Source organism: Polyodon spathula, chromosome 3 (genome assembly GCF_017654505.1).
Source record: "Polyodon spathula isolate WHYD16114869_AA chromosome 3, ASM1765450v1, whole genome shotgun sequence".
Classification (NCBI taxonomy): domain Eukaryota; kingdom Metazoa; phylum Chordata; class Actinopteri; order Acipenseriformes; family Polyodontidae; genus Polyodon; species Polyodon spathula.
In genome coordinates this window covers 92,344,462-92,369,594 of record NC_054536.1, presented here as the reverse complement: position 1 = coordinate 92,369,594, position 25,133 = coordinate 92,344,462, and the positions used below count along the sequence as shown (strand labels likewise).

The 25,133-nt window shown below is 36.5% G+C and overlaps 1 protein-coding gene across 1 annotated transcript in view; it reads right to left on the bottom strand.

Moving 5' to 3' along the window:
- The window catches only part of kcnh8 (potassium voltage-gated channel, subfamily H (eag-related), member 8), a 71,170-nt gene that overhangs the window by 32,974 nt on the left and 13,063 nt on the right, over positions 1 to 25,133 (bottom strand). Inside the window, exons 3-9 of the mRNA XM_041242613.1 lie at positions 21,721 to 21,954; positions 15,450 to 15,581; positions 12,088 to 12,218; positions 8,390 to 8,624; positions 5,234 to 5,391; positions 1,856 to 2,063; positions 303 to 500 (exon numbers count right to left, since the gene is read on the bottom strand). Of these exons, the coding sequence (XP_041098547.1) occupies positions 303 to 500; positions 1,856 to 2,063; positions 5,234 to 5,391; positions 8,390 to 8,624; positions 12,088 to 12,218; positions 15,450 to 15,581; positions 21,721 to 21,954 (1,296 nt within the window). The remainder of the gene's footprint in view (positions 1 to 302; positions 501 to 1,855; positions 2,064 to 5,233; positions 5,392 to 8,389; positions 8,625 to 12,087; positions 12,219 to 15,449; positions 15,582 to 21,720; positions 21,955 to 25,133) is intronic.

The following is a 25,133-nucleotide window of genomic DNA, read 5'->3' as shown; positions in this document are numbered from 1 at the left end:
GGACGGCAATCCCCTTGTTATTTACACACATTGGTGTGTATTAACGGGGGATTATTGTTTGGTCACCAGACCTGGATTACAAATAAAAAGATTTCCAAACTGGATTATAATTATCTTTGTCTGCTTCATACACACGCTGCCTCACTCCTGCACCTCTACCCACTCAGCCATTTGTTCACAGGGAGCCACAAATAAGTACAGCTTTCATTATTCTCCATTTGTGGAGATACAGTAAGAGATGTCTGATTCATGTTGATGTACATGCTTTTACTTTAATATTCTAGGGAAAAACATTGACATACCCCCTATCAGCATAGTACAGATTGAGAAGATCTTCTCTGCATCGGTGTTGGCTGAGACGTTTCCAAAGCCAACACTGGTAAGGCTGCTCAGTGTAAAGTAGAGGGAAGCAATATAGGAACTTCGAATTGAGGGGCCGCCAAGACTGTTATTATTATGGTATGGAGATTCCAAACGCTTCCCCAGTTCATGAAGCCAACCTTTAACAAATGAAAAGATGGGTGTTAAAATACGTTGGCAGCTACTTTGTCCTGGACTTGTTTTTCAATTCGCCTTGTTTGCTGATGATTTTTGTGTCTTGAAGTATCTATGAGAGACAACACATTCAGTATTAGACACATTTGTATAATATATTTTCAATATAACTTTTAAAAATAAAGAAAAATGGGTGCTTATTAATTCACTTAAATAACAACTATTTTAATCTTCAGCAGTTTTTTTTCTTCACATTTTTAAAGAAAGTAATATTGAAAGATAATGTTGGATAACTTATTATCTCATTTCAGACCTTACGATTGCATTATTTTTTAAACAGTGGCATTATTTCAATCCACTGCTGTTTATAACAATTGAATATACCTTTACGATGGTACAGATAATCCTATAGGTTTGTTTTGCTTCAATGTAAAAATCTCTACAAGCCATGAAACCAGCCTGTAAAACTTCATGTCATCTTCTGCCAGTGTCAAACTGGTGCTGCCACTGGTTTGCTGCCACTGCACCTGGATGCTACACAAAGGTCAAAGGCCACCTGTACTGTAAAGTATCACATTTCTGTATAATTTCCATCCGCTGATAACAAGTTAGAGTAAGTATCAAGTTATCGGAACGATGAATAAATGCAGAACAATTGGGGATTGCCACGTGTTATCCATTGTTGACCTCTTGTTAACTAACTCAGTTGCTATCCTTGAATAGATCATTATCCTTCTACCAAGATGTGTCAGGTGTTTAATCAGTAAGCCTTCAAGTGTTGTGATATCCCAAAATGTTATCTAAATTCAAGGGATTGTACAAGAAAAACAATAAAACACCTGCAAGTAGTCACACTTTTGTATAAATTGGCTGCACCAAGACAAGCCAGTTATTCAAGCTACAGTTATACAAGTTACACAACATTGGGAAAGACCACCTTTGGTTATGTAAGACTGCATGACTGGTTAGGAACTACACAGGTACCATTGCAAAAGGAATCACTATGGGCTATGCTGAATAACTGACTTTGCAGTGATTTCCATCCCAAACTTCATTGCAGGAATCGTATTTCATAAGAGTGATTTAAACACCTTGCAGACTCCACATTAGATCAGTGTCTCCCGGGTTTCCATCGTGTCCTTGCGGCCAGTTGAGAGTTCAGTAGCAGGTATACCTGTCTCGTTCGTTCAGCTCCTCTATGCGATGCAGCGATACAATGGTTGACTTAAGTCACTTACACAGATTTTGAATTTTTGTCAGAAACAATAGATTGTTATCAGCAGATGTTTAAGTTGCAAACGTAAGTTTGAAGTACGGTAATGAAGGCAAGACACAGCATTCAACCTTAAAAAAGGCTTACCTATATCCCAAGAGAAAGAATCATTAGCCTCTATCTCCATCCTGCCAATGACATACCAGATGCATGCCATCCAGTGAGCCAGCAAGGCAAACATGCTCATGAGGAGGGTGAGGACCATTGTGCTGTGCTGGGAGTATCGATCCAGCTTCTGCAGCAGACGCAAGAGCCTTAACAGACGGATGGTTTTCAGAAGGTGAACGAGTGACACCTGCGTGGAAACAAACCATTCAAACTCATGGTACAGGATTATGGGTGATAATTGGAGAGGCTGATAAGTCTTGTGTTCAGAACTTGTAAAAGTGCACTACAAGCGATGTTAAAAATTGAAATTGATTTTTAAAAGCGTAAAATCCCAATCTCTCTTCCAAAGAGTAAATTAGTTGACTGTCTTGGGAAATCTTTTTTTTTAAACCCCCAAATGGCTAGGAATAATGAAGCTTACTAAAATGGCTAAGAGTAAGTGAGAAGGGGACACTTTTTTTGTTTTACTGTTGGCTTAGTTCTTAGGGTTATGAAGTTATTAATCTTTCAGATATTTTACACTTTGAATAATAAATATACAGCATTACAAAATACTTGATGTTATGTGTTGAGAGTTCTATCTTTGAATAACTTTGTGTATTCTATGTTCCAGAGGAATTTTTTTAAAATAATTTTGGAATCTAGCTGTCATTTAATAAAATCCTTTGATAAAATGACTGGGGGTAACGCACTGTTCTGAAAACCCCTTTCATTTTTGCGTAGAGCTGTGTTTATTTCACTAATGAAAATGCCTGTGGAACAGCAACAGTACTTGAACCCATAACTTTACAGTGTGCTTATTGATATGACATTCAGGAAGTCAGCATCTCTTTTTTTAAGAATAATAATCAACATTAAGGCTACTGTAGCTGTAGATATACTAGCACTGTATCACTGAACAGACTGCATTGTTAACATGAAGGGTTTCCAAAAGTTACAACAGGGAGGGGAACGTTTATTATGCAGTCATAATAATAACAATATCATTCCTCAAGCCCAATAAGCTATGATCATTGAAAAAGCAAAAATATTTAAAAATAAGTCAGTATTTTATAGCAGTGACCATTCCAGACATATAGTATAAACAGCAGTGGTAACATTCTGCAGCTAACAGTTAAAATAACAAAAAAATAATAATAATACAATGACAGGGATGAAAAATGAAGAAAAATAAAGCTATATAAAATTCATTAACAAAAACCATCGAAACACAACCATTCTGCTTGTCACATGTACTTATTTCTGGTGTGTAGCACTAACACATATTGCAGACACTGACTGGAGCACAGATGTGACCAGTAGACCTCATGTATTCAATAATAAACCATCCACTTTGGTACAGGTATAGTGGCAGACTTCGAGCTAACAAGCAGACAAGACATTCAAAGAACATTAATAAACTTAAAAAAGGAGAATTTGAGTTTAGTCACATTCTTGTACCTTCCAGCACTGCAACAAATGACAGTGTGCTGCCAGTGATAGGCAGTTTATTCTGTACCTGTTGCTGAAATGTCAGATTCTCCCAAGGTAGGCTGCCACACGTGTGTTAACAACAAGGGACCAGGGAGGGTCTATAATTGGGAAAGGTTGAACAGCTTCCGGGTTTTTCTTTTTTTTTTAAAGAATGAATTGATAAAAATAAATAATGGTCTTCATTCTAGCTTCCAGCTAGCAAATGCAGCATCTTAAAAAAGACCCACATATTTCAATGAGTACCGATGATGACCCATGGGAGACAGCTCTGTTTACCTCATTCAACAAAACAGAGGCAGGGAGTTCACTTTAAGCTAGATTAAAAGAGCAATCATCAAGCATATTAGGTGCCTATATTACCAGACATTCGTCAGTCAAATTGGTTCGTATCTCATTTGTCATTCAATAAACAACATGTCCAATAATCAGCTAGAAAGGGCTTTATATCTTATCTCAATCCATGCGTCCCTGTTGTTTGTCAGAGTTCTCTTCAGACTCCACCTGTTTTTTGGCCTTGTCTAAGAGGGAGGGCAGCTCTACTGCTCCCCTGCCCATGGCTTCCCTACATTCAGCCTCTCCATTATCAGAAAACTAAATTGTGGGCAGGTGTATCTCGAAAGCCAAGGCCAAAGGCCAAAGATGTCATGAAAATATGTTGAACGTAGTATTGGCTTGTTTAAGCTTTAATAAATATTGTTCTTTCTACCGCGTGAGTTTTCCTGACTGAAATTTCAGTTCCCAATGGAAGACCTCTCGATATTCTTAGTTCACTGTGATAGCCTCAGCGTGGGTGAAATTATGTTTTATTTTGGTAATCCTGTTTTTGACAACATCTCTTAAGCTTTGCAATAAAAGTGTGCAATCTGAGTGCTTAACTTCAGCCTCTGCTATTCCTGCCACTAGTCAGCCTTGACCATGAGCTACCCCATCACAATGTTATAATCTTTAAGCACTGTCTCCACAGAACTCAACTATCTCACACATTCAGGTTCTACATTCAATGACAAACGTTGTCCACAGTGGGTAGATCACAACACTTTTAAATGTGTACTCAAATTCACTAATACATTTTTGTATTATGCAGAACTTATTTGAATGTGAAGTACCCGTCTGACCTAATGGACAAGTTTGAGAACGGCAAAGTTTTTTTCTGACACCAAAGGAAACACACCCTGAGAAAGTGAATGTCCAACAAACCAAAGGTGGCCTAGAAAACAAATAATAACTGAGCTAAGGGAGCCATCTTCATGAGTAAATTAAACACAACACTCCATGCATGTTAATGGAGGATTTTGTTTCTGTAACAAGTACAATATTTGGAAAGGAAAATATTTTTAAACTGCTGAATTCAGGGGTTTACTTTCCTTAAATCAATCTGGGCATCTGCATGGCAAGGCCATACAATCTGGAACAGTGCTGTTCAACTAATTATTCTGATAAAAGACTTGAATAAATTCAATACAAAATACTCACTCTGTTGAATATGAAAGACTTATGTAACACTAGCTCTTTCAACACCTGTTGTATAAATATTCCTTAGAATTAATAAATGATGTTTACTTGCTCTTAAGAAAACAATTTGAATATTACAGATGATTAGGAAATAGTAAATGATATTGTAAATTAATGGAAAAGTTCAGAATACACACAACCTACAGTAGGTGCTTCCGTAACTTGGCTCCCAGGATGAGTATGCATAATGAATAGCCTCCATCAGGACTATTTAAATAATTTAATGCTGTGGGAAAGTCTTTTTAATGGTGTTGTTTGTAATCAAATATGTTAGAGTTTTAGTACACAAAGAATACTCCTCCCTCCGGGTTTTAATGGTAATGTGCAGCGAATACTTGTGAAGATGTATTAAAAAGATGTAACGATACTCACCACTGAGACATTAAAAGCATACAGGAGATCAAAGGGCAGGGCAGCAATCAGATCGATGATTAACCACGTGGTTACATAGTGGATACAAATTAATCTTGCTTCAAATATAACTTGCCCAGACTTGCTGACATACGTTGTTCGGAAATTTAAAATAATATCTATTGAACAGAAAGACACAGAATTAGCAACAAATGCCATTTGTTTACTTTGTGCTTCTCATCCGTAGACCTTATTATTGATTTTATTTATTTCTAATGAAATTTTATATGAAATCTATGTGCCCATGTCAATGGATAACATCAAATAAAACATTTTGATCAATGTTAAATAAATGGTGTATAGTATTTGGGGACAAACTTATGGTATTATGATACTCTTCCAGTCTAGAAAAGTGTACATCAAAAGTGATATAAGCTGGACCTGTACAATAATATTAACCCAAAATGGACAGATGTCCACACCACAGAACCACCCCACAGTGTGGCACAATCAACACTGGGCATCTTTGTAAACAAATGATTGGCTAGGCAATGAACAAATTGCATCTGCATTGAATGAACAGCTTCCTAGAAGGCAGTTCAGGTGCAGACCAGAGTCATTCTTGCAAACAAATGTGCAAAGTCAAATTACCACTGATTATGCTTGTCCAGTTTATGCATGTGTTTTTCATATTTTGTTTTTGATTATTCTATTGAAAAGTAATTATTAGTATACTATGTACAATTGCATACCAATTGAGCAATGGAGGGTGGGAATCAAACTCTTGCACTTTGTTTGAGATTCTCATAACACCAATTGTTTTAGGTTTTTTTTTTTCTAACCAAGAACATCTGCATAAAGACATTATGATCCAGATGGGGGCACTGCACTCAAGTATTTGAAACTGCGTCACCACTACACTAAATTTAAAATTGTAAGCTTAGCAGCTGTTTAAAAGTGGGATAATCAATGCTCTGAATTTGATTGATTGACAAAGAGGTTTATAATTGCAGACTAAAATATTTATATACAGTAGCATTCACAAGATAAAATGTTCAATTATAAACTACAAGATTGCCTGACAGTTCTAGTGGCACTAGTCAATTTATTTTCTCTTGTTGATTTAGATTTGATTTAGTACAATCAGTTAAAAAGCTTTTAACTTCATCTCAATGGCAGGGGTCAGAATCCACAACACTGTCTAGTGCAGCATCAGTGAGTGGTGGAGCTGGCCTAGTCATACCCAAGCGAAAGAGTAAAACAGGGACACGAAACCACTCTCTCAATTATGCATGTTATACTTGTAAGAGTAACATTACTTTCAGTTTCTCTTTGAATGTTCCCAGCAGGGCTGAACGGCTTTTATCTCTGGAGTTTAATGAGTCATTGCATCATTGGTCTAGTCTGGTAAGTGATATATATATAACAAGGTTTTGCAAGTTCGGTGAACATTCAACAAAGGTAAAGTATGCCATTTGTGACTTCAAAATTGATGTTACATTAAGAGACTGGAAGAGGTAATATCTTGTGTCTATATACATATTTTAAAATGCAGTGTTTTAGCATCACAGTATGGGAGATTATATTTACTACAGTCTAATGAACTCAAGTTTAGTATATGAAAAATAAGATATGTCCTTTTGTAGTCACGGCTTAGCCAGTGCATGTGCTGTACAAAGTATTTGCTTATTTTTTCTTTTAATCCTCATTTACCACCTTCTCAAATAATGTAAATTCTTAAAGTACATAGAGCCCATACAATTATTGCAATCTTACTTTGGCCTTTATTTTGACATTGACATTGAAAAGTTCGATTTTTGTTTAGTCTCTTCTGGAGCATATTTTTTAAATATATATTTCTAAAGACAAAAACAACCATCCTGTCATTTATTTCCTTTTTGAACAATTCTAAGTCATAGATGTCTTGTACTTGGGCTCTTCTTACCACTAACTAAACTTTTCTTTTCTTATGACAGATGTGCTTGCAATGTAGACTGTGTTTCTTTTGTTTTCAAACATGCACAAAAAGTTAATCTGAAAATATTAATATCTCTTTATAACAGTGTGACAGAGACAGAATGATTCTTGGTGATAAATCTCTCCTCCGACCTATGAAAAGGGAACAGAGTTCCTTGGACTGGATGGCCAGATAATTAATTCCCAGGGTTAGAAGAAAGTCATTTATCTAGAAAGGGGGTCGGGCTATGATGCACTAAATCATTGACCCAGCAGGTAAAGACGTGGCAGCCTCAGATTGGAGGAGAGGTTGCAGTAGTTAATCAAGAGACCATGACTGACGGTACAAAAGGGGGCGTAACGAAGTGATGCAGTGTACAAGATACCCTTTTCAGTACCCAGGGCCACTCATTGGATCATGTGGGTTTTCACTGATTCATCAGATTTGAAGTGGATATTCCTGTAAAATTTTACACAGCCAAGTTCATATCTACGCAAGCTCTTTTTTTTTTTCTAGCATACTAATGTTGCAGGTGCAGGCATATTTGTGAGAAGTTGCAGATTAGGGCGAGCAATCTACATACACGTTGTGTTTTCACTGCCAGGCACATTCACTCAGATAACAGACGTCTTTAGTGGTTTGAATGTTTCAGTTGGTCAGTTTATAGTGCAGCTAGTGTTTCAGTGAAGTCACTTTGCACTAAGCTTAGCATTTTTCAGATGTGAAATTTTAATTTTGTAGTTTTGTGTCCTTGAATGTTCAATGCATAGCACACAAATTGTATAACAACATTTTCTTGGCACACGGCCATGTAGACTGTGATAGAACTTGTTAACGGTTTGGAGAAGGAAACACATCATCGTTATCTTACCAGTGCATTATACAACTTAAAAATAACCTTTTGATTTGTATTCTATATATTTGACTATACAATAATTGGCTCTGCAGACTATCTGGTTTTTGTCTTTCTCGTAAGAAACTTATCTGATTCGATACTACCCATTTGGTATTTGAATTCTCCCTTTTGTCCAGCCTGTAAATTTATTAACATCAGTTTTCCAGATCACTCCCACTTCTGTATGCTGCCTCAACTACTTGAATTTACTTTGGATTTCCTGGGCTGTCGTATAAGTGTTGACCACTCACCCCAGGGTTATTTTTGTCCTTTACTTGTTTACTTTTAAGTAAAGTTTGAAATTTGACATCTACATGGATCTTACCTATAATGAAAAGTATTTCTACTGCAATGTCACTGACAGTTGTGCTTCGTGTTACTTCATCATTCCCAATGAAACACACATTGTATGGTACAGTCACAGCAACATAAAATGTTGCCAGTAAAATAAGCCAGTCCCAGCCAGCTTTAAAGGTGCTGTAATGTAACAGGATAAATTTTGATTTTTTTGCATCTGCAACTTTGTACTCTGGGAGTGCTGGTGGATCTCCAAATACATTCTGTCGAAGAAAATGAAAATAAAATAAAAAGTATTAGTAAAACAAGTTCTTTTACTTTTAAACAGGAATAATCATTTGTCCTTCTATACTTATATATATATATATATTATATATATATATATATATATATATATATATCTATATATATATACGTGCCCCCTTCGGTCGTCGTCCCGACCATTCACTGGCATTGGTAGTGTGTTATATACGAGGAACGTTCCTCAGCCGAGAAAACATGTACACCATAGCGCGATACGAAATCACTCTCTCCAGGGTCCAGACACGGGTGGGAAGCGGACACACACCTAACGGAGCGGGACAAAAATTGGTTCTAGTGATATATATATATATATATATATATATACACACACACACACACACACACACACACACACACACACACACACACACACACACACACACACACAGGTCTCATACAAAAGTATTTGGGAAGTTAAAAAAAAAAGAGAAAAACCACAAAGAAAAGTATTTCTATAATTTCTAACTGTTCTATTGAAATACAGAAATTAATATAAATAATAAAAGAACAAATTATTACATGCAAAAACTAATTTCATACTTTGACAAAAGTAGTTAGGCAATGAAATGCATTCATTGTTAATTATTGACAACTGAAAAACATCACCTGTGATATTTATAAAATAAATATATAATGAAGTGCTGAAAAAAAAAGAAAATTTGTAATTAAAAAAAGCAACAAAAATGTTTAAACTAAACAGTACAGAAATGATCTCAATGGCAGTGGTACAACTAAACGAAAAAGGAGAAACTACTAGACAATTAGCGGAAAGACTCAGTTTACTGAAAAGCACTGTGTGGCTATTATTGACAAACAAAGGAGAACAGGAACTATTGCAACTAGCTCCAGGAGTGGAAGAACAAGAAAGATTTCTACAATTTCTGGAAGAAGAAATGTTCGAGCAGCCCAGCAAAATCCTAGGATTACTGCAAAAGATTTGACACAAGAATTGTGAAAAAATGTACCAGAAACTCATGAGCAAACAATTCAGCGATACCTGAACAAGATGAATGTCCATGGGCGAAAACCAAGATGCAAATACTTGAAGAAGTCTGATGATTTTTTCAAACAAATTTTATGAACAGACAAATCCAAAACAGTTTTTTTCACCAATAAAGCAACAATATGTTTGGAGGAACACATGCTTTGTGTTAAACACAGTGGAGATTGTATGATGGTATGGGCTTGTTTTTCTTCCTCAGGCACTGGAAACCTTTGTATTGTAGGATCAATGAATGCAGCAAAATATCAATACATTTTGCACTCTCATTTGTTACCCAGTGCTAGAAGGCTTATTGAACAGAAGTTTGTATTCCAGCAGGATAATGACCAGAAGCATTCTGCGAAGTCTAAAAAGGAATTTCTGAAAGGAAGATTACAGTTATGGATTGGCCATCTCACTCCCCAGACTTGAATCCCACCGAGACGTTATAGATTGAGTTGAAGACTGCTGTAGCAAAAAGGAAACCAAAGTTGATTGCAGAACTAAAAGATGTATGTGTTGAAGAATGGGCAAAAATGATTGCAAGCTGTAAAGGAAACAAAAGGGTGGGCACACACAATACTAGTGTAAGGGTGCCCAAATACTTTTTTCAAAGTATGTAATTAGTTTTTGCATGTTATTTTTCATTTTATGCATGTTGTGTAATAATTTGTTATTTTATTATAAAGCTGACTCTCTAATTTAATTAAAATTTCAATAGAACAATTAAAAATGATAGAAATCATTTTCTTTGTGGTTTTTCTATTTATTTATTAAACTGCCCAAATACTTTTGTCTGCGACTGTATATATATATATATATATATATATATATATATATATATATATATATATATATATATATATATATATATATATATATATACAGTGCCTTGCAAAAGTATTCAGACCCCTGACCAATTCTCTCATATTACTGAATTACAAATGGTACATTGAAATTTCGTTCTGTTTGATATTTTATTTTAAAACACTGAAACTCAGAATCAATTATTGTAAGGTGACATTGGTTTTATGTTGGGAAATATTTTTAAGAAAAATAAAAAAACTGTAATAGCTTGCTTGCATAAGTATTCAAACCCTGTGCTGTGCAAGCTGCCAGTTTGCACCGATGAAAGAAATTGCCCTAACGAGGACACAATTACCTTACCATTGGCCTCCACCTGTGAACCATTAAAGTTGCTGTCACATTTTCTGGATAAAAACCCCACTGTTGAAGGATCATTGATAAGGCTGTGAATCTGAAGGAAAATGAAGACCAAAGAGCATTCTACAGAAGTTAAAGATAAAGTAATACAAATGCATAGATTAGGGAAAGGGTACAAAATAATATCCAAGTGTTTCGATATCCCAGTGAGCACAGTTGGATCAATAATCAAGAAGTGGAAGCTGCATCACACCACCCAGGCACTGCCAAGAAAAGGCTGTCCCTCAAAAGTCAGTGCTCAAACAAGAAGGAGACTTGTGAGAGAAGCCACAGAGAGGCCAACAATCACTTTGAAGGAGCTACAGAGTTCAGTGGCTGGGAGTGGAGTAATGGTGCACCAGTCAACCATATCAAGAGCTCTGCATAACACTGGCCTGTATGGGAGGGTGGCAAGAAAGAAGCCGTTACTCAAAAAGTACCATCTGAAAGCACGTCTGGAGTTTGCCAGAAAGCATGAGAGTGACCCAGCTGTGATGTGGGAAAAGGTTTTGTGGTCAGATGAGACCAAGATAGAGCTTTTTGACCAAAACTCAAAGCACTTTTTCTTAAAAATATTTCCCAACATAAAACCAATGTCACCTTACAATAATTGATTTTGAGTTTAAGTGTTTTAAAAAAAAAAAAAAAAATCGAACAGAACGAAATTTCAATGTACCATTTGTAATTCAGTAATATGAGAAAATTGGTCAGGGGTCTGAATACTTTTGCAAGGCACTTTGTGTATATATATATATATATATATATATATATATATATATATATATATATATATATATATATATATATATTTCAGTTCATTCAAACCGGGGTAAACCGCCGACCCATAAAATACATTTGTTGTTGATGAAGTGATACAACAGTTGTGTTACTATGATAACAACAGCAATAAGCAGCTATGTTTTTCCATTACATGTCTATGCTAATACGTAACAGAACACACTGTAACTGCATATTTCAAGCCATGGCGTTTCATCAGGGTTTAATGCTGTAACCTTGTGCTGAACAGAATTTGGGCATATTTTTGCCCCAGCTCTGAGGAAAGGTTAATAAAAACTATTTACCAGCTACAGTACTGCCTAGAAATATCACAGATACATAACAGAAAACCTGATGCAGCATGCAAAGATCCTTTAAACACACATACATTCATAGTAGAAGACTGTGCATATGCATGAACAGATTACACAATGAATATAATAAAAACAGCATACACCTACTTTGTTGATTTTAATTTTATTCTTATTGTCTCTTCTGTGAAGATGTCCAGAGATGTGATAAAGCACAGTGCGATTTCGTATCCGTTCTGCGCTGAAATGGGATCTGGTGCTTACTCTCCCCCTATGCTTTTCTATTAAGATATAAGTAAATCAGAAAAAAAAAAAATGTAAACCTACTTTTTCCTTGACTAATTAAACTAAACAAAACAGTATTTCCCTTTTTCATTTTCTCAGACTATTTATCTTCATATGTAATTTTTTTTTCATTTCCCTTATAATTATAATGAGTTATTATACCATTTCTCAAAATCTGTCTTCACCAATCTGTCAGCTTGTCTGGAAAATTGTAAGTGCCCTTCCTAATTCCAGCCAATCAAATAATGTGACAGGATGGCCTTTTAACTTGGCAGGTCCATCTACTCACCATCACTGTACTGCATATGTACTGTTGAGAAGTTTGGGCCAGAAAAAGATAAAAGGTCACATTACACCTGGTTTAAATGGAATTAGAAAGTATGTTCACTACTGGCAGTTATAATTTAATGCTGTCACTGAATATTGTGGTGTACCACAGAACTTTGTAAACAATTTTCCATGGGGTCAAAGGGGTTGATCTGATCACACCCCACCCCCCCCACCCCCACCCCCCCGGGTTACTGCAGGTCACAGTATGATTGTTTTAGAGCATTTCACAGCACAGGGGAATCACCCTGGATTGTATCAATCACCTGTCTGAGGATATCTCAGGATTATCCCTAACAATAAGTACATTTATCAAAAAAAATCCAGCTGTGGTTTATCCTGGAAAGTGGGGTGAAATGCTTACTGGAGAGTAGTGTTGAGTGAATGCAGATGCATTTCAAACAAACTGCAGGAAATGGTGAAACAGTTCTTGTTATTGCTGCCCGCTAGAATGCTGGAGCATTAAAGAAAGTGAACGAAAGTGAGGCATTAGCGTTGTAATGTCATGAACATGTTCTATTTGTATCAGTGTTTATTGTAACCATTTTTTTTTTAATGAATACAGTTTTCATTCACAAAGCTTTCACTGCAAATCTGTTTTTGTTAGTTTTCAGATCTATGCCCAGTGGCCAGCATACTGTGCAATATTAATGCTCAGAAACTGGGCCAGCTCGCCCACTGAAATCATCTGTAATACACAGCTATGCCTGCAAGAGGAATGAAGCATGCAGTTTATTTTTGGAACATAATGAATTTCCCTTCACCTTACTGTGAGGTCAGCCCTGGCGGCTAAGATTGTTTCTTCTTATTAGGAATTTCAAGCCTGAGCTTTGCAATTACAGTATTTCACTGTGGCAGTTTTCATGGGAGGTTGTATTCATATGAAATGTATTATAGCGGAAATATGCTATCTTTGAGAAAAGTTTAGATTTTTTTCCCCCCTTTTTTAAAGTATTTTTAGCAGAAAAAAAAAATAAGAAACACACCCAGGAACATATTAATTAAGCGATTTATATACAAATAGCCAGACAACCAAATAAAAACTTCTAGAATTAAATGTAAAAACAGACAGACAGACATATTCTGATACTAATAATGTAATAATGTGTGCTAAAGGATGTTCTTTTCATCCTACTAGATAAGTGGTTCTCTAGATGTAAATATGTGACATACGTATTGTGTACTGTATTTTCAGGGTCTAAAATGCAACATTTCCTTGAGGTGTTGAATAATCTTGGTAAATACTGTACAATCTTTAATGGTAATGGGGTAGGCATTAAAAAAGAGCCTTCCATTTTAACTGCAATGTTATTTTGAACTCCTGTACAACCACGCATGTGATTTTTTCGATGTATCACACTGACTCTGCAAATTAACTTGTATTTTAACATTACATTCTTAAACTCAGTGAACATGTTAAAACTTAAATATGAAGCTATACAGATAAATAAAATAAGTAAATGCATTAATAAGTTATAAAACAATAAGTTATAATATTATAGGCACCTTTTTTTAGTGGTTGCCTGTGACAATGGTTCCAGTTGGATTTGTAGCTGGACTGGGGTGTTTATGCTTCAACATGTGTACTGTCATTTTTTTTTTAAATTCTTACTGTGATTGGCTGCAAAGACAACAGGGCTAACCAGAGATTGGGTAATGGTTGTTGGGTTGCTTTTTCTTGTGTACAGTTTCCTTGTAAGTGAATACATTGTATTCTGAGAGTTGTAGTTGTTAGTGGAAGTTTTATAGGAGGCTGGAGGGGAGACAGACAAGCTGTGCAGCAAAATTGCTATGGGTATTTAAATTTAATGCATATTTAATGTACACAAACAGCAGGTATGCAGCTTATCTGGACTGCTGCATACAGATATATATGGCTGGACAGACGCACAGATGCCTCCATATACCTCTAGATTCAAATAATCTCAGCGGCTTGAATGAAGCTTCATCACACTTGGACAAGCAGTTACCTAGATGCATGTGAACATGTAAGTGTGATTGTGACAGGCCTGCAGCCCTGCGCATAGAAATAATGTGTTTTGTGTTTTGTTTGTTTGTCTTTTAGTTTTTGTAAATAGTTTAAATTTTGTAAAATTTAATAGAAAGAGAGACACTCCATTTGAGACATGCTACTGGGTGTTTACAGGGATGTATGGCAGTAGATGCTGATGGTAGATTCCTGACTGGTCGGTGGGCAGGTCTGGGCGGAGGAGCTCCCTACTCTGACAAACCCTCAAGGCCTATGAACCAGTCCACATGATGGGAGCAGCGCTCAGCCACTTGTTTTTGCTAACATTTGTTTTGTAAGTTGTGTTTTTCCCATTTGTGTTTTGTTTTTTCCATTTCTGTATTGCTTTTCAACTTGACATCTCTCCTGTCTCTCGCCTATCTGTCAGTGGATACCCACAATACCCTATTACAGTGACATATTGACAGTCAGATTGACTTGTGATAAGTAGTACATTTTACCACAAAAGCACAAGCGGTTGTCTAGATAGATACAACTAGTGTGACATACATACTGTTCATATGCTTGCATCCACTATGTGTTTTGTTATTCTGTTTTGAAAATAGAGAACAAAGTAAAATGGAGAGAATATATTATTATGCTCATAAAGATGCTGTGATGCTATATATTTGACAATACTACTTTTTTTGGTATAACTGATACATTAAAACCGCTTTTGTTTTAAGACACGCTTTGTCAGCCCAACAGGTCTTTTTAAAGTGTAACTTCTAAAAATAAAATGTAAACAAGCTGTCTGCCAGGAAAATGTATTTCAACATACGCTTAATTAAAACCTCTTCCCACTACAAACGCATCAACATCACAGAAATCCTCAAACCGTTAGTGTTTCAAAGAACGCTTCCACATTCAATCAGTGCCTTCTGTTACCCACCTTCCCTTCTGTCTTCCTGAGCAATCTTCACTTTGGTGTCTGTGATGTCTTTGAAGGAGGCCAAGAAAAGAACGACATCCCCTTTTTCATTTTTAATAGGAACTATGTCCAGAAGGCACCAAAACATAGTACCTGCCAGGATTGGAAAATCAGTGTTAGTTAATGGAGGGTTAGAGTTTCAGCTTAAATAACGAGAACATTAAGACTAAAGCTTCCAGATGTCAGGGGTCAGTAAATCACAAATATTCCGCAGCACACTTCTTTTTTAAAATACAGTTATGTATTAGTTATTATACGGGCTGTGTACCAGTATTATGTAAGCATTGTAGCTTAAGAATACTGTTTGCTGTCCTTTTAACTTCTGTAATGTCCACATGTTACATATTCCTACAGCTAACAAGTAGAACTGAATAGGTAAGAGAAGGACCATTGCTCTAATCTGGATACAATTTTATATAAATACAATTTAGGTACACATTTTTTCAAAATTTCAAAATGTAAAAAAGTTTCAAAATTTAAAGAAAGAGTGAAGTTAATAGGATGATCCATTTTACAAAAGGTGCCAGGTGTGTGTCTTTTTTTTTTGTGTTTATATTTTTTTTAATATTGGAATTAGGTGTGGTTGTTCTATGCATGGAATGGCTTCTGTACACAGTCTAAGATGCACTGGAATTTTGACAAATACTTCACTGTGATTGGTTGATTTAAAAAAAAAAATCTGTTAAAACGGAAATACTGTAGATTTGGTTTCCTATATGAAATTCTCACTCTTCGTGTAAACCTGGTCTTTGTTCGGTGACCCAGTATTCCAGTGCAGTCTGTCCTCTGAGTATCCTTAGTTTTTACTCCTCTTTCAATCACTATACTGCCAGCAGCAATGTCTTTTCCCCATTTGAAAAATGCCTTCCATTTCATGGGACTCCTTTAGAAATAATGAATGCAAATTACACAACATGGGAAATGTCTTTCTAAACAATGAATTCCACCCCCTTGTTAGCCATTCCAATTTAACTGCTGGAATATGGCAAACTTCATAATTTTATAAGCCACAAAGCTTGAGTATGAACACAATTCAATTGTATGCACCCTTCAGCAACCTATTTTATAATTGTTGTTCCTGAAAAGTGTATCTAAGTGAAGCTAGCAGGAGATTTAATAACATCTTCAGCAAGGACAGGATCATTAATTGTGATACCCCTGCCTGCCATATGCAGTGCTTCTATCTCTTTATCCTCGCAAAACAGAGCCTGCAAAGCTCATGGTGATGTCATCTCTGAATGAGAGATAGAAATAATCACACAATTATGAGGCATCTATGTTTAGTAACACTTTTTGATGCATGCAAGGAGAAGCAATTTCATTTTCATGCCTTTATGTCAAAGAAGATTTCGTCTCAAAATATGCACTGTAGCAGTCGGCTGCTGTTAGTTTTGCTTCAAATGTCTGTTATGACATGTATGCTGTGGCTTTGTTTTTTGAGCTGTCATTTGTAACCGCAGAAGAACATTTACAATAATATAAACACCTGTGACAGAGACAGAATGATTCCTGATGATAAATCACCCCCCCCCCCCCCCCCCCCCGTGTATGGGCGCTATATAAAGGGAACAGAGTGCCCTGGACTGGATGGCCAGACAATTCATTCCCAGGGTTACGCAGAAGTCGGCCATCTAGAAAGGGGGCAGAGCTATGGTACATTAAATCATCGACCCAGAAAGGAAACGATGTGGCAGCTGTGAACTGGTCATGGGCTCATGACGGTATACACCCATAGGGAATCGCGTTGCCCCCGGCCCGGCAAGTTCTGAAGAGCGGTTGCAATCTTTTACCAAGGGGTCATGACGGTACAAATAGGGAATGGGGCAACGTGATCTATTCCTTTGTTATGGATAATGCTGATTCGGAAGGCGAACCCAAATTGCTTTCATGTGTTTTGTTTGTTTTGTTGTCGCTAAAATACTTGTTTTTTGTTATTAGACGGCTAACACGATCTGGAGCTCTCGCTACAGGCCAGCACAAAACTTGGACAACACTGCACTTCAGTCCTGATTAACTGTATTTACATCACGAGCACTGGAGCATTCACTATGGACTTGTTATCGTGTTTGTGTTTATTGTTGGTGATTATATATCAGGACTATTATTTCGGTTTTCAACTGAGTGGCAATAATGTCAATGTTGGTGTAGCACACAGTTACCTTAAAATGTTACTCAAGGTTCGATAATATTTGGCCTTCACAGAGTTCATCAAAATGTTTTTTTTGTATGTTGTAATTGTTTTTCGGTAAACTTTTGTTCAATTCTCCAACTACTTGCAAGTGAAGATGCGGTTGCTTTAGTTTCTCCAAATTGCTTCCTAAAGCTTGTAAAGGTCTCGGTTGCACTATGTAACATTTTAGCTGCTAGAACAAAGTCCATGGTCTTAGACTGAAGCAGTTTCCATATGATGTTTATAGTCTCTAGTACTTTGGACTGGATCACAACCATGAGCACGAACTCCATGTCTCCATGCGTTTTTTTTCAGTCCAATTGCTTCTGAGCACTCATCTGTCTTTTTAGAATGATTGTACTGAGTGCTTTCATAATATCAACAAAACAGAAGTGTACAGCAAGGAGAGAATCGTGCCTGGATGCCCAGCATGTGGGACAGTTTTTTCAATGTTGGGTTTGCAGAAGACGTTACTTTAGTAAGGAGCTCCCACCGTTTGATGCTTTCATTAAAAAATGAGTATAGTCGCTGCACAATGTCATAAAATTCCCTAATTTCAGAAATGTCATGCAGGCATCATTCAGTACTAAATTTTAATTATGACAGCACAGTGCACATGAACAGAGCTGAGTTCTTTTTTACGTATTTGTTTCTGGGCACCGTAGTAAATTCCACTACACTCCATCGTACCCCTGTCCTATACATATTTAAACTGACAAGCCTTTGTCTTCGATCATTCTCACTATTTCGGTCTCTAGCAACCTGAGCACTTTGATCTGTAATGTTATGGAAACCCAAAAAGCTTTCATTGATATTTACTTTGATTGGAATTTCCTTAACATTATGGGATACTGTCACATATCAAAAAACTTGGCTAAGTTGGTCTCCCTTTTTTATATCTTGTGTTGTGTCCATAATAACAATAAAACTGAGTCTCTTATCTCAGTAACTATTTCATTTTGTATTTTTTTTGTTTTGTTTTTTTTTGACAGCAAATCAATCAGCTTGTTTTGTATTCGTGTGCTAAGATATTTTACTTTGGTGTCTTTTTCAATTATCTGTTTTAAAACTGGGCAGTATTTCTTTAAGAGTTCTATGACTGACAAAAAGTTTCCACTGTTTTTCTCTCCTAACTTTTCTCGGTGTCCTCGGAAAGCTAGATTGCTAGCCAATGTAAGCGTAACGTCAATGATTCTGTAAAACTTGTGTCCAACAGCTCACCTGGTCTCTGTATTCAGCTTCTAATTCCAGGTCGATAGTCTTGTCATTTCTCCATGTGCAGTGAAAAACACAGGCTGCTAAATGTGAACCCTCCATCTCATGTTCTTTAATTTTTCATGAAATGCCCTGCCAATCTTTTATTCCAACTGCCCATGCTTGTTGGTGAGAAGCAAGTTTGCGATCTCCAACACGGTTCACAGTATGCACTATCTACTTTTAAAGAATAACACAGCCACTTCCTGGGAACCTTGTCACCATTCTTAGTCACTGTAATAATATTCACTTGAAAAACTTGAAATCGCTAGTTTCAGCTTCCGGTTTGTCTTGTTTGTTTTCAACAAAAGTTTCATTATTTGCAGTACTTGCCTCATCATTAGTTGCTAGTGGCATACCATCAGGGTTGTTTGTGTTTTGACTGGAGCAGGATAATGATGGTTGGTTGAGGTGTAACTCTGGCTCCGGCTGTGATGATGAAGTTGCTTAATCCCGAATCACGGGTAGCAGGCCTAAGTAGAGTTATTTTCGGCAACTTGCTTTTAAGTATCTGCTCTCTTTCTTTATTCTGGTGCTTTTGGGCTCCACTCAAATACTTTCTTGCGGCACTAGAACACTTCATACCTCATAATTAAGTCACTCACAACCTAAACACTCGTTGGTCCTGCAGAATTAAGCCTACGGGGCAAATACATGCACAAAGCATTGACCCACCCCCTGATAATGATCAGTCGCAGGACCAGGAAAAAAAAAAAATATATATATATATATATATATATATATATATATATATATATATATATATATATATATATATATATATATATATATACACACACACACACAACATTTTAAACCACTTAAGATTGACAGATTGTCTGCGGGGTCCACGGAGGCTGGTGTTATGCCACTGCCATTACCATGGGGAGCTGAAGGGGTGACTATCATTGTTGGTGAATGCTTTTGGAAGCAAGTATCCAGGCTCGCTTGTATATATTGGGTCTCTCTTCCTGTTCATTGTTTCAGCTACAGTGACTTTGTCTCCAGCAATATTCAGATGTCTTGTGAGAGAAATCCAGCAATTTTTCTTGAAAACTGTATAATTAACAAATTGTATTATAGAGAAGGGAGGATTTGTGGCTATTTGTAAAAAATAAACCTACAGTATATGAAAAGTTATTCATTCATAGGCAAAGGTCTTCGTCCACTGATTGTCCAAAGTAGATGGGAAAAGCAGTCAGATCTACATAGACAGTGGGAGTCATTAGCAATAACAAATACATCTTGTAAAAAGGTAAGAAACCAACCCTCCTTACTATTGTACTGAATAGAAATTGAAGCCTCTTGATACAAGTTTTTTTAGGTTTGAAACAAGACGCAGTTGCCTTCCTGGTCATCAATAACCGTTTTTGCTATGTTAATCAAGGTAATCTTGATAATGGATATGATATTGTTTATTAGATTAACTGTGATTTACCCATGCACACAAAATCTGACAATTAGTTAGATTTGATCATTGAGATCATAAAGAACCTGTTTGCGAACGGTATCAAGGTTTTGCAGGTCCAGACTCGAGCCTGTTCGCAGGTTGAACACTAAAAAGCCCATGCAACTCTATTAAATACATGCTGTTAGAATATTGTGCGCAAACAAGGTAAGGCTGAAGTCTGAACATTTTTGTTTTGTGTCTCTGAGAAAGAAGTGGGACTTTTGCGAACATATTTATAGTCCCACCTTCTTTTTGTATATTCATTAGTAAAGACTGGCATCCCCAGAGTACGATGTAACTTTAGTTTCCTGACCTGGTCTGACCTTGACACCATAATGTAAGTAGCCTAACTGACATCACTTACACTGTGATTGACAGCATGGTCCTAAATTAAAGATAACTGAGGGATGCTGAAGTACAGCCAGTAATTACACTCTCCTCATTATCCATATGTATTTCAAACAGCTAGCACAGAGCACAGCCTTGTCATTTGGGACTAAGCATTTCCATTTTTTTTGCAATGTCATTCACTTGTGTTTAGTTGGGGAGATGTGGACTCAAATTGGATGAAAACCCATTAAATATTTATAGAATAGGGAATAATAGGTACTGTAAATGGAAACACTTAAGCAGTCACAATAGACCAAAACCTGTCTTCCAAATATTACTTTTATCTCTGAGGTTTAGGGTGCATAGAACGCTCAGCACTGAATTATTGTGCTTTATTGAGATAATACAGGGGTGGCCAAAGTGGCCCTTCCAGTCCTGGTCTTTGTTCCAACCCTGTTCTAAATTGTTAAATTGAACCAAACCTCAAGTTAGACCACGAAGTAGTTAATTATATCATTTTACCTGTTAAACCTGGTGTGGAATGGCCCTCCAGGACCGGGATTGGACACCCTTGGTGTAATATGTTGTTTCCAGGCCTAACAGCACAGTCAGTCATTTTTAGTTAATCATTAATCATGTAACAGTTTAATTAAATCATAGCCAGCTTACATCTGTAGCACCTGGCTATTGTCAATTTAATTTACATAAACAACCAGAGTTATTTTTTGAATGAGACCATCAGTATATATTCATATTCTTCTTGAAGATAATAGCATGCTGTTGCAGTCACATACTTGCAGTACTTACAGTAATACCTGTTTGTTTGTTAGTTTATTTGTTTGTTTCAGATAAAACAAATCTATGAACTGTTGCCGGTACAGGGATCTTAAAGATAGCCATGCACTTTTTTAAAAGTAATAATCTGTCTGTGTTTGGAAACCGATTTTAAAACCAAGTTATTGTTAGCCATCAGAAAATATAAGCTCTGCCTGAAAATGAGACATGCCTCCTAAAGGAATCACACTCACCATTCTTTTTATAAAACTTGACTTCCCCCTTGAATTCCTTCTTGTCCTCTAAGGTCTTGTCAATGTGAAGCATTATCTGCTCATTTGTCTCGGTGCCATACAAAAACTTACAGCTGCAACTCTTCTGCATGACTTCCGTCCTCGCAAACCCAGCCAGTTCACAGAATCCATCTGAACAGTAAACTATTGGGAATCCTTTTGACACCTGAGCGTTCGCGAGAATGAAGTTACTGTCTGAAAAGGAGAGAAGGGTAGAAAATCATTAGTGGAAAATAACTGTTTCTGAGAAACAGGCTCAAGACAAAAAGGTGCATCGGTTATTTATTTATCCAAGGAACCTGAAGTAATGGTTAAAACTTGACTAGGGGTTGGGGGGGGGTTTAAACATGGCGCTTGAAATTCTACTGTAGATGTTTTTTGGCAAGGGTTACAATCTCAAAACTATCAGTGTATGTTCTAAACAAGCAGACTTTTTCATTCATCGTGATATTACTGACAGAGACAGCACACAATGGCAAATACTTCACACCATTTTTTTTTTTTAATCTAAAGCTTGCCGCTTGCTGTTTTTTTTTCTTTTTTTGTACAATGTTTTTGAGTATGGAGGTGGCAATAAAATGTACTTAAGAATTGCCTCAAGGACAAAAAAACAAATGTGAATGTTCACCTTTGTAAGGATTGTGGAAGCAACTACAATAATAATCCTTATATAGCACCTTTCATAGTGGACCAGCATTACAAAGCGCTTTACAAGATACAAGACTAGGGTGTGTGAACTATGCATCAACTACTTGTTCAGGGTCACACAATGAAGTACTTGCTGGTTATAAGCCTGTATCTTTAGTTACTGGACCATACAGCCTCCCAACAGTGAGTAAATTCAATCAAACATATTTATTAAAGTGTACATGATTCAAAGATTAGCATTCAAAGATTATTAGCAAAACAGAAACACAGTTATTGCAATTATACCTCTAGGTGTGGTATAATGGTCATCTAGTTTAAGGAGTTACAGCACAGGTGTGCAATATCTACCTGAACTGGAGGCATTCTTTTAGGAACAGGAGTGAAATAAGTCATCATGACTCTCCTGAACAGCCCAATGAATGTGTCTAAGTTCCATGTATTTATATGCTACAGATAACAGATATTATGCCAAGTCCTCTCAATCACCCTGTACACTTCACCCTTTGTTCTCACTCTGCCACATATACAATCTTGATAATACCAGTTTTAGCCAGACCACTGAATTGTTATGTGATCTTTCATAACCATTAATTCAAAATGTACAATTTAACCCTTCACCTTGAAAGCATTTCTGTTTGTGTGTGTATTTTTATGTATTTAAAAAATGCGATTCTATTTTTTAGATAACTTTTACCAATGATTGATCAGCTGTAAGAGTACCATTTATTCATTATATTTGATCCACACTTCAATTGTCTAATTAAATGTCTCTAATTTAAAAGTGTTTAACAATAATAAAACCTCATTAAAAGCTTTTTTGTTCCATTTTGTATTCTGCTTAAAACAAAGGCTAAGCACTTGCTTTGTTGTACTTTTTTCCCCACACTGACGGCTGTCACATGGAACAACTCCACCGTGATGGATGTTGATAACCTTCAAGTAAATTGCGATTGCAATTTCTGATAGGTCTTCAAAGCCTCAATCAGGCGAATGACTTATGATGTGTGTTTGCTGTGACACATTAGAAGTGCACAGTTTAAAAAAAAGAAAATTGTACTCAACCAGTCAAAGTTTCACAGAAAGCTAAGCAGCTTCTTAAAAAACAAACCAAAAAAAAAAACAATAGGGTCAGATTTCTAAACATTTTATAAAGGGGTTAACAATATGAATATAGGGACTGTGGCAGAGCAAAGCTCTGCCCTTTTTAAATTGGCAGGGATGGGGTTAAATTCCCCTACCTGCCTGGGTTTATTATGTTCAGGTGTCTGGGGTTGATTAGTTGATTAGGTTAATTAATGATCAATCAGCGCCCAGCCACCTGACATAAAAGGAGGCCTCTGCTTCTCATTTGGGAGGAGGGAGTTGAGGAAGCAGGATGGTGGGTTTTGGTGTGTGATTTTTGAATTGATAAATCCAGTGAAGGCATTGCCCAGCCTGGAAATTTTTAGTTTTGCTTTTTGTCTTTTTGTGTTTAAATTGCTTTGTTTTGGCCCTTGTGCCCTTTTATTTTTGTGTATTTATAATAAAATAATTATTTTTTTGAACTACAGACTGTCTCTGGGCCTCTATCCACTCGTCAGCCTGCCACAGGGACAATAATTTATTACAATTTAAAGCTGCAGTCTTATTATCATTCAGTAGGTTCATCACTGCTCAGCGTTAACAGGAATTCAAGACAACATTGTAGTTAATAAAACTACAAATGCTCTGTTAATACAGGTTATGAATGTGCTGAAATCCAGAAACTAAAGTGACTTTTGCAAACACCGTAACCACTATTTTTGTGAGATTAGCGTTTGAAAATGAGATTTTATTTGAAATGTAAGCAAAAGAAGAAAGACTCAATGTTGCAGTTTGTTAGGAGGCGAGTTGATGTAAAGTAACAGAGAACAAAAAACATTTTGATGTGACAGTTGTTAAATTGACTTTGCCATACAATAAACTTCAACATCAAACTCCTTAACTTCGGCAAGCTTTGTATGTCATTTGCTATCATAACAAAGTATTGCTTGCATAGTTGCATCGTTTCTAGCTGAATAACATTTCTTCTGTGCTCTGGAGGCCTCTGGTTTTGCCCTTTGTGTCAAATCTTTTTCAAAGAGATGTTTTATTAAATTATATACCTTAGTGAGCAGAGAGGCTAATTCCTAGTCTGTGAAAAGTCACTGTTTGTTGCTTTGAAAGGTTATGCAAAATGATGTGTAAACAGTTATATTTCCTACCTACATTATCCCCTTGCCACACAGTACTTGAGAGCTAATTCACCAGCAGGGGAGGATTAGGGGTGTCAATTTATAATTGCTTCTTCTTGTGCGATACAACACAATGTTTTTGAATTTGACCTCCCTGTTGTGTGCTGTTGCTTTCATAATACCATGCAGTTCATCTAAAGTACGAAGCACGATATCGGTATTCTTGTCATTATATTGGTCTTTAACTGAGCAATATTCCTAGAAAAAATAACAGTTTTAAATTGCTCTCCAGTGATTTTTTCACCTTTGTTGTATAAAAAATAATTCAATCTACCATCGACAAAATCCATGGCTGAAGTACAGCTCTGAAAATAATTCATAAATATCCTGAGCTTGTTATCCCCTGTTGAGTCTGAGGAATGTCTCCTCTCCAGACACCTGGGGGCAGCCTGCATATTCTATACACAGCCAAAGAACTGAAGCAACAAAATGAACACTAACTGTGGGCTTTAACAAAAAAAGACATCATACAAA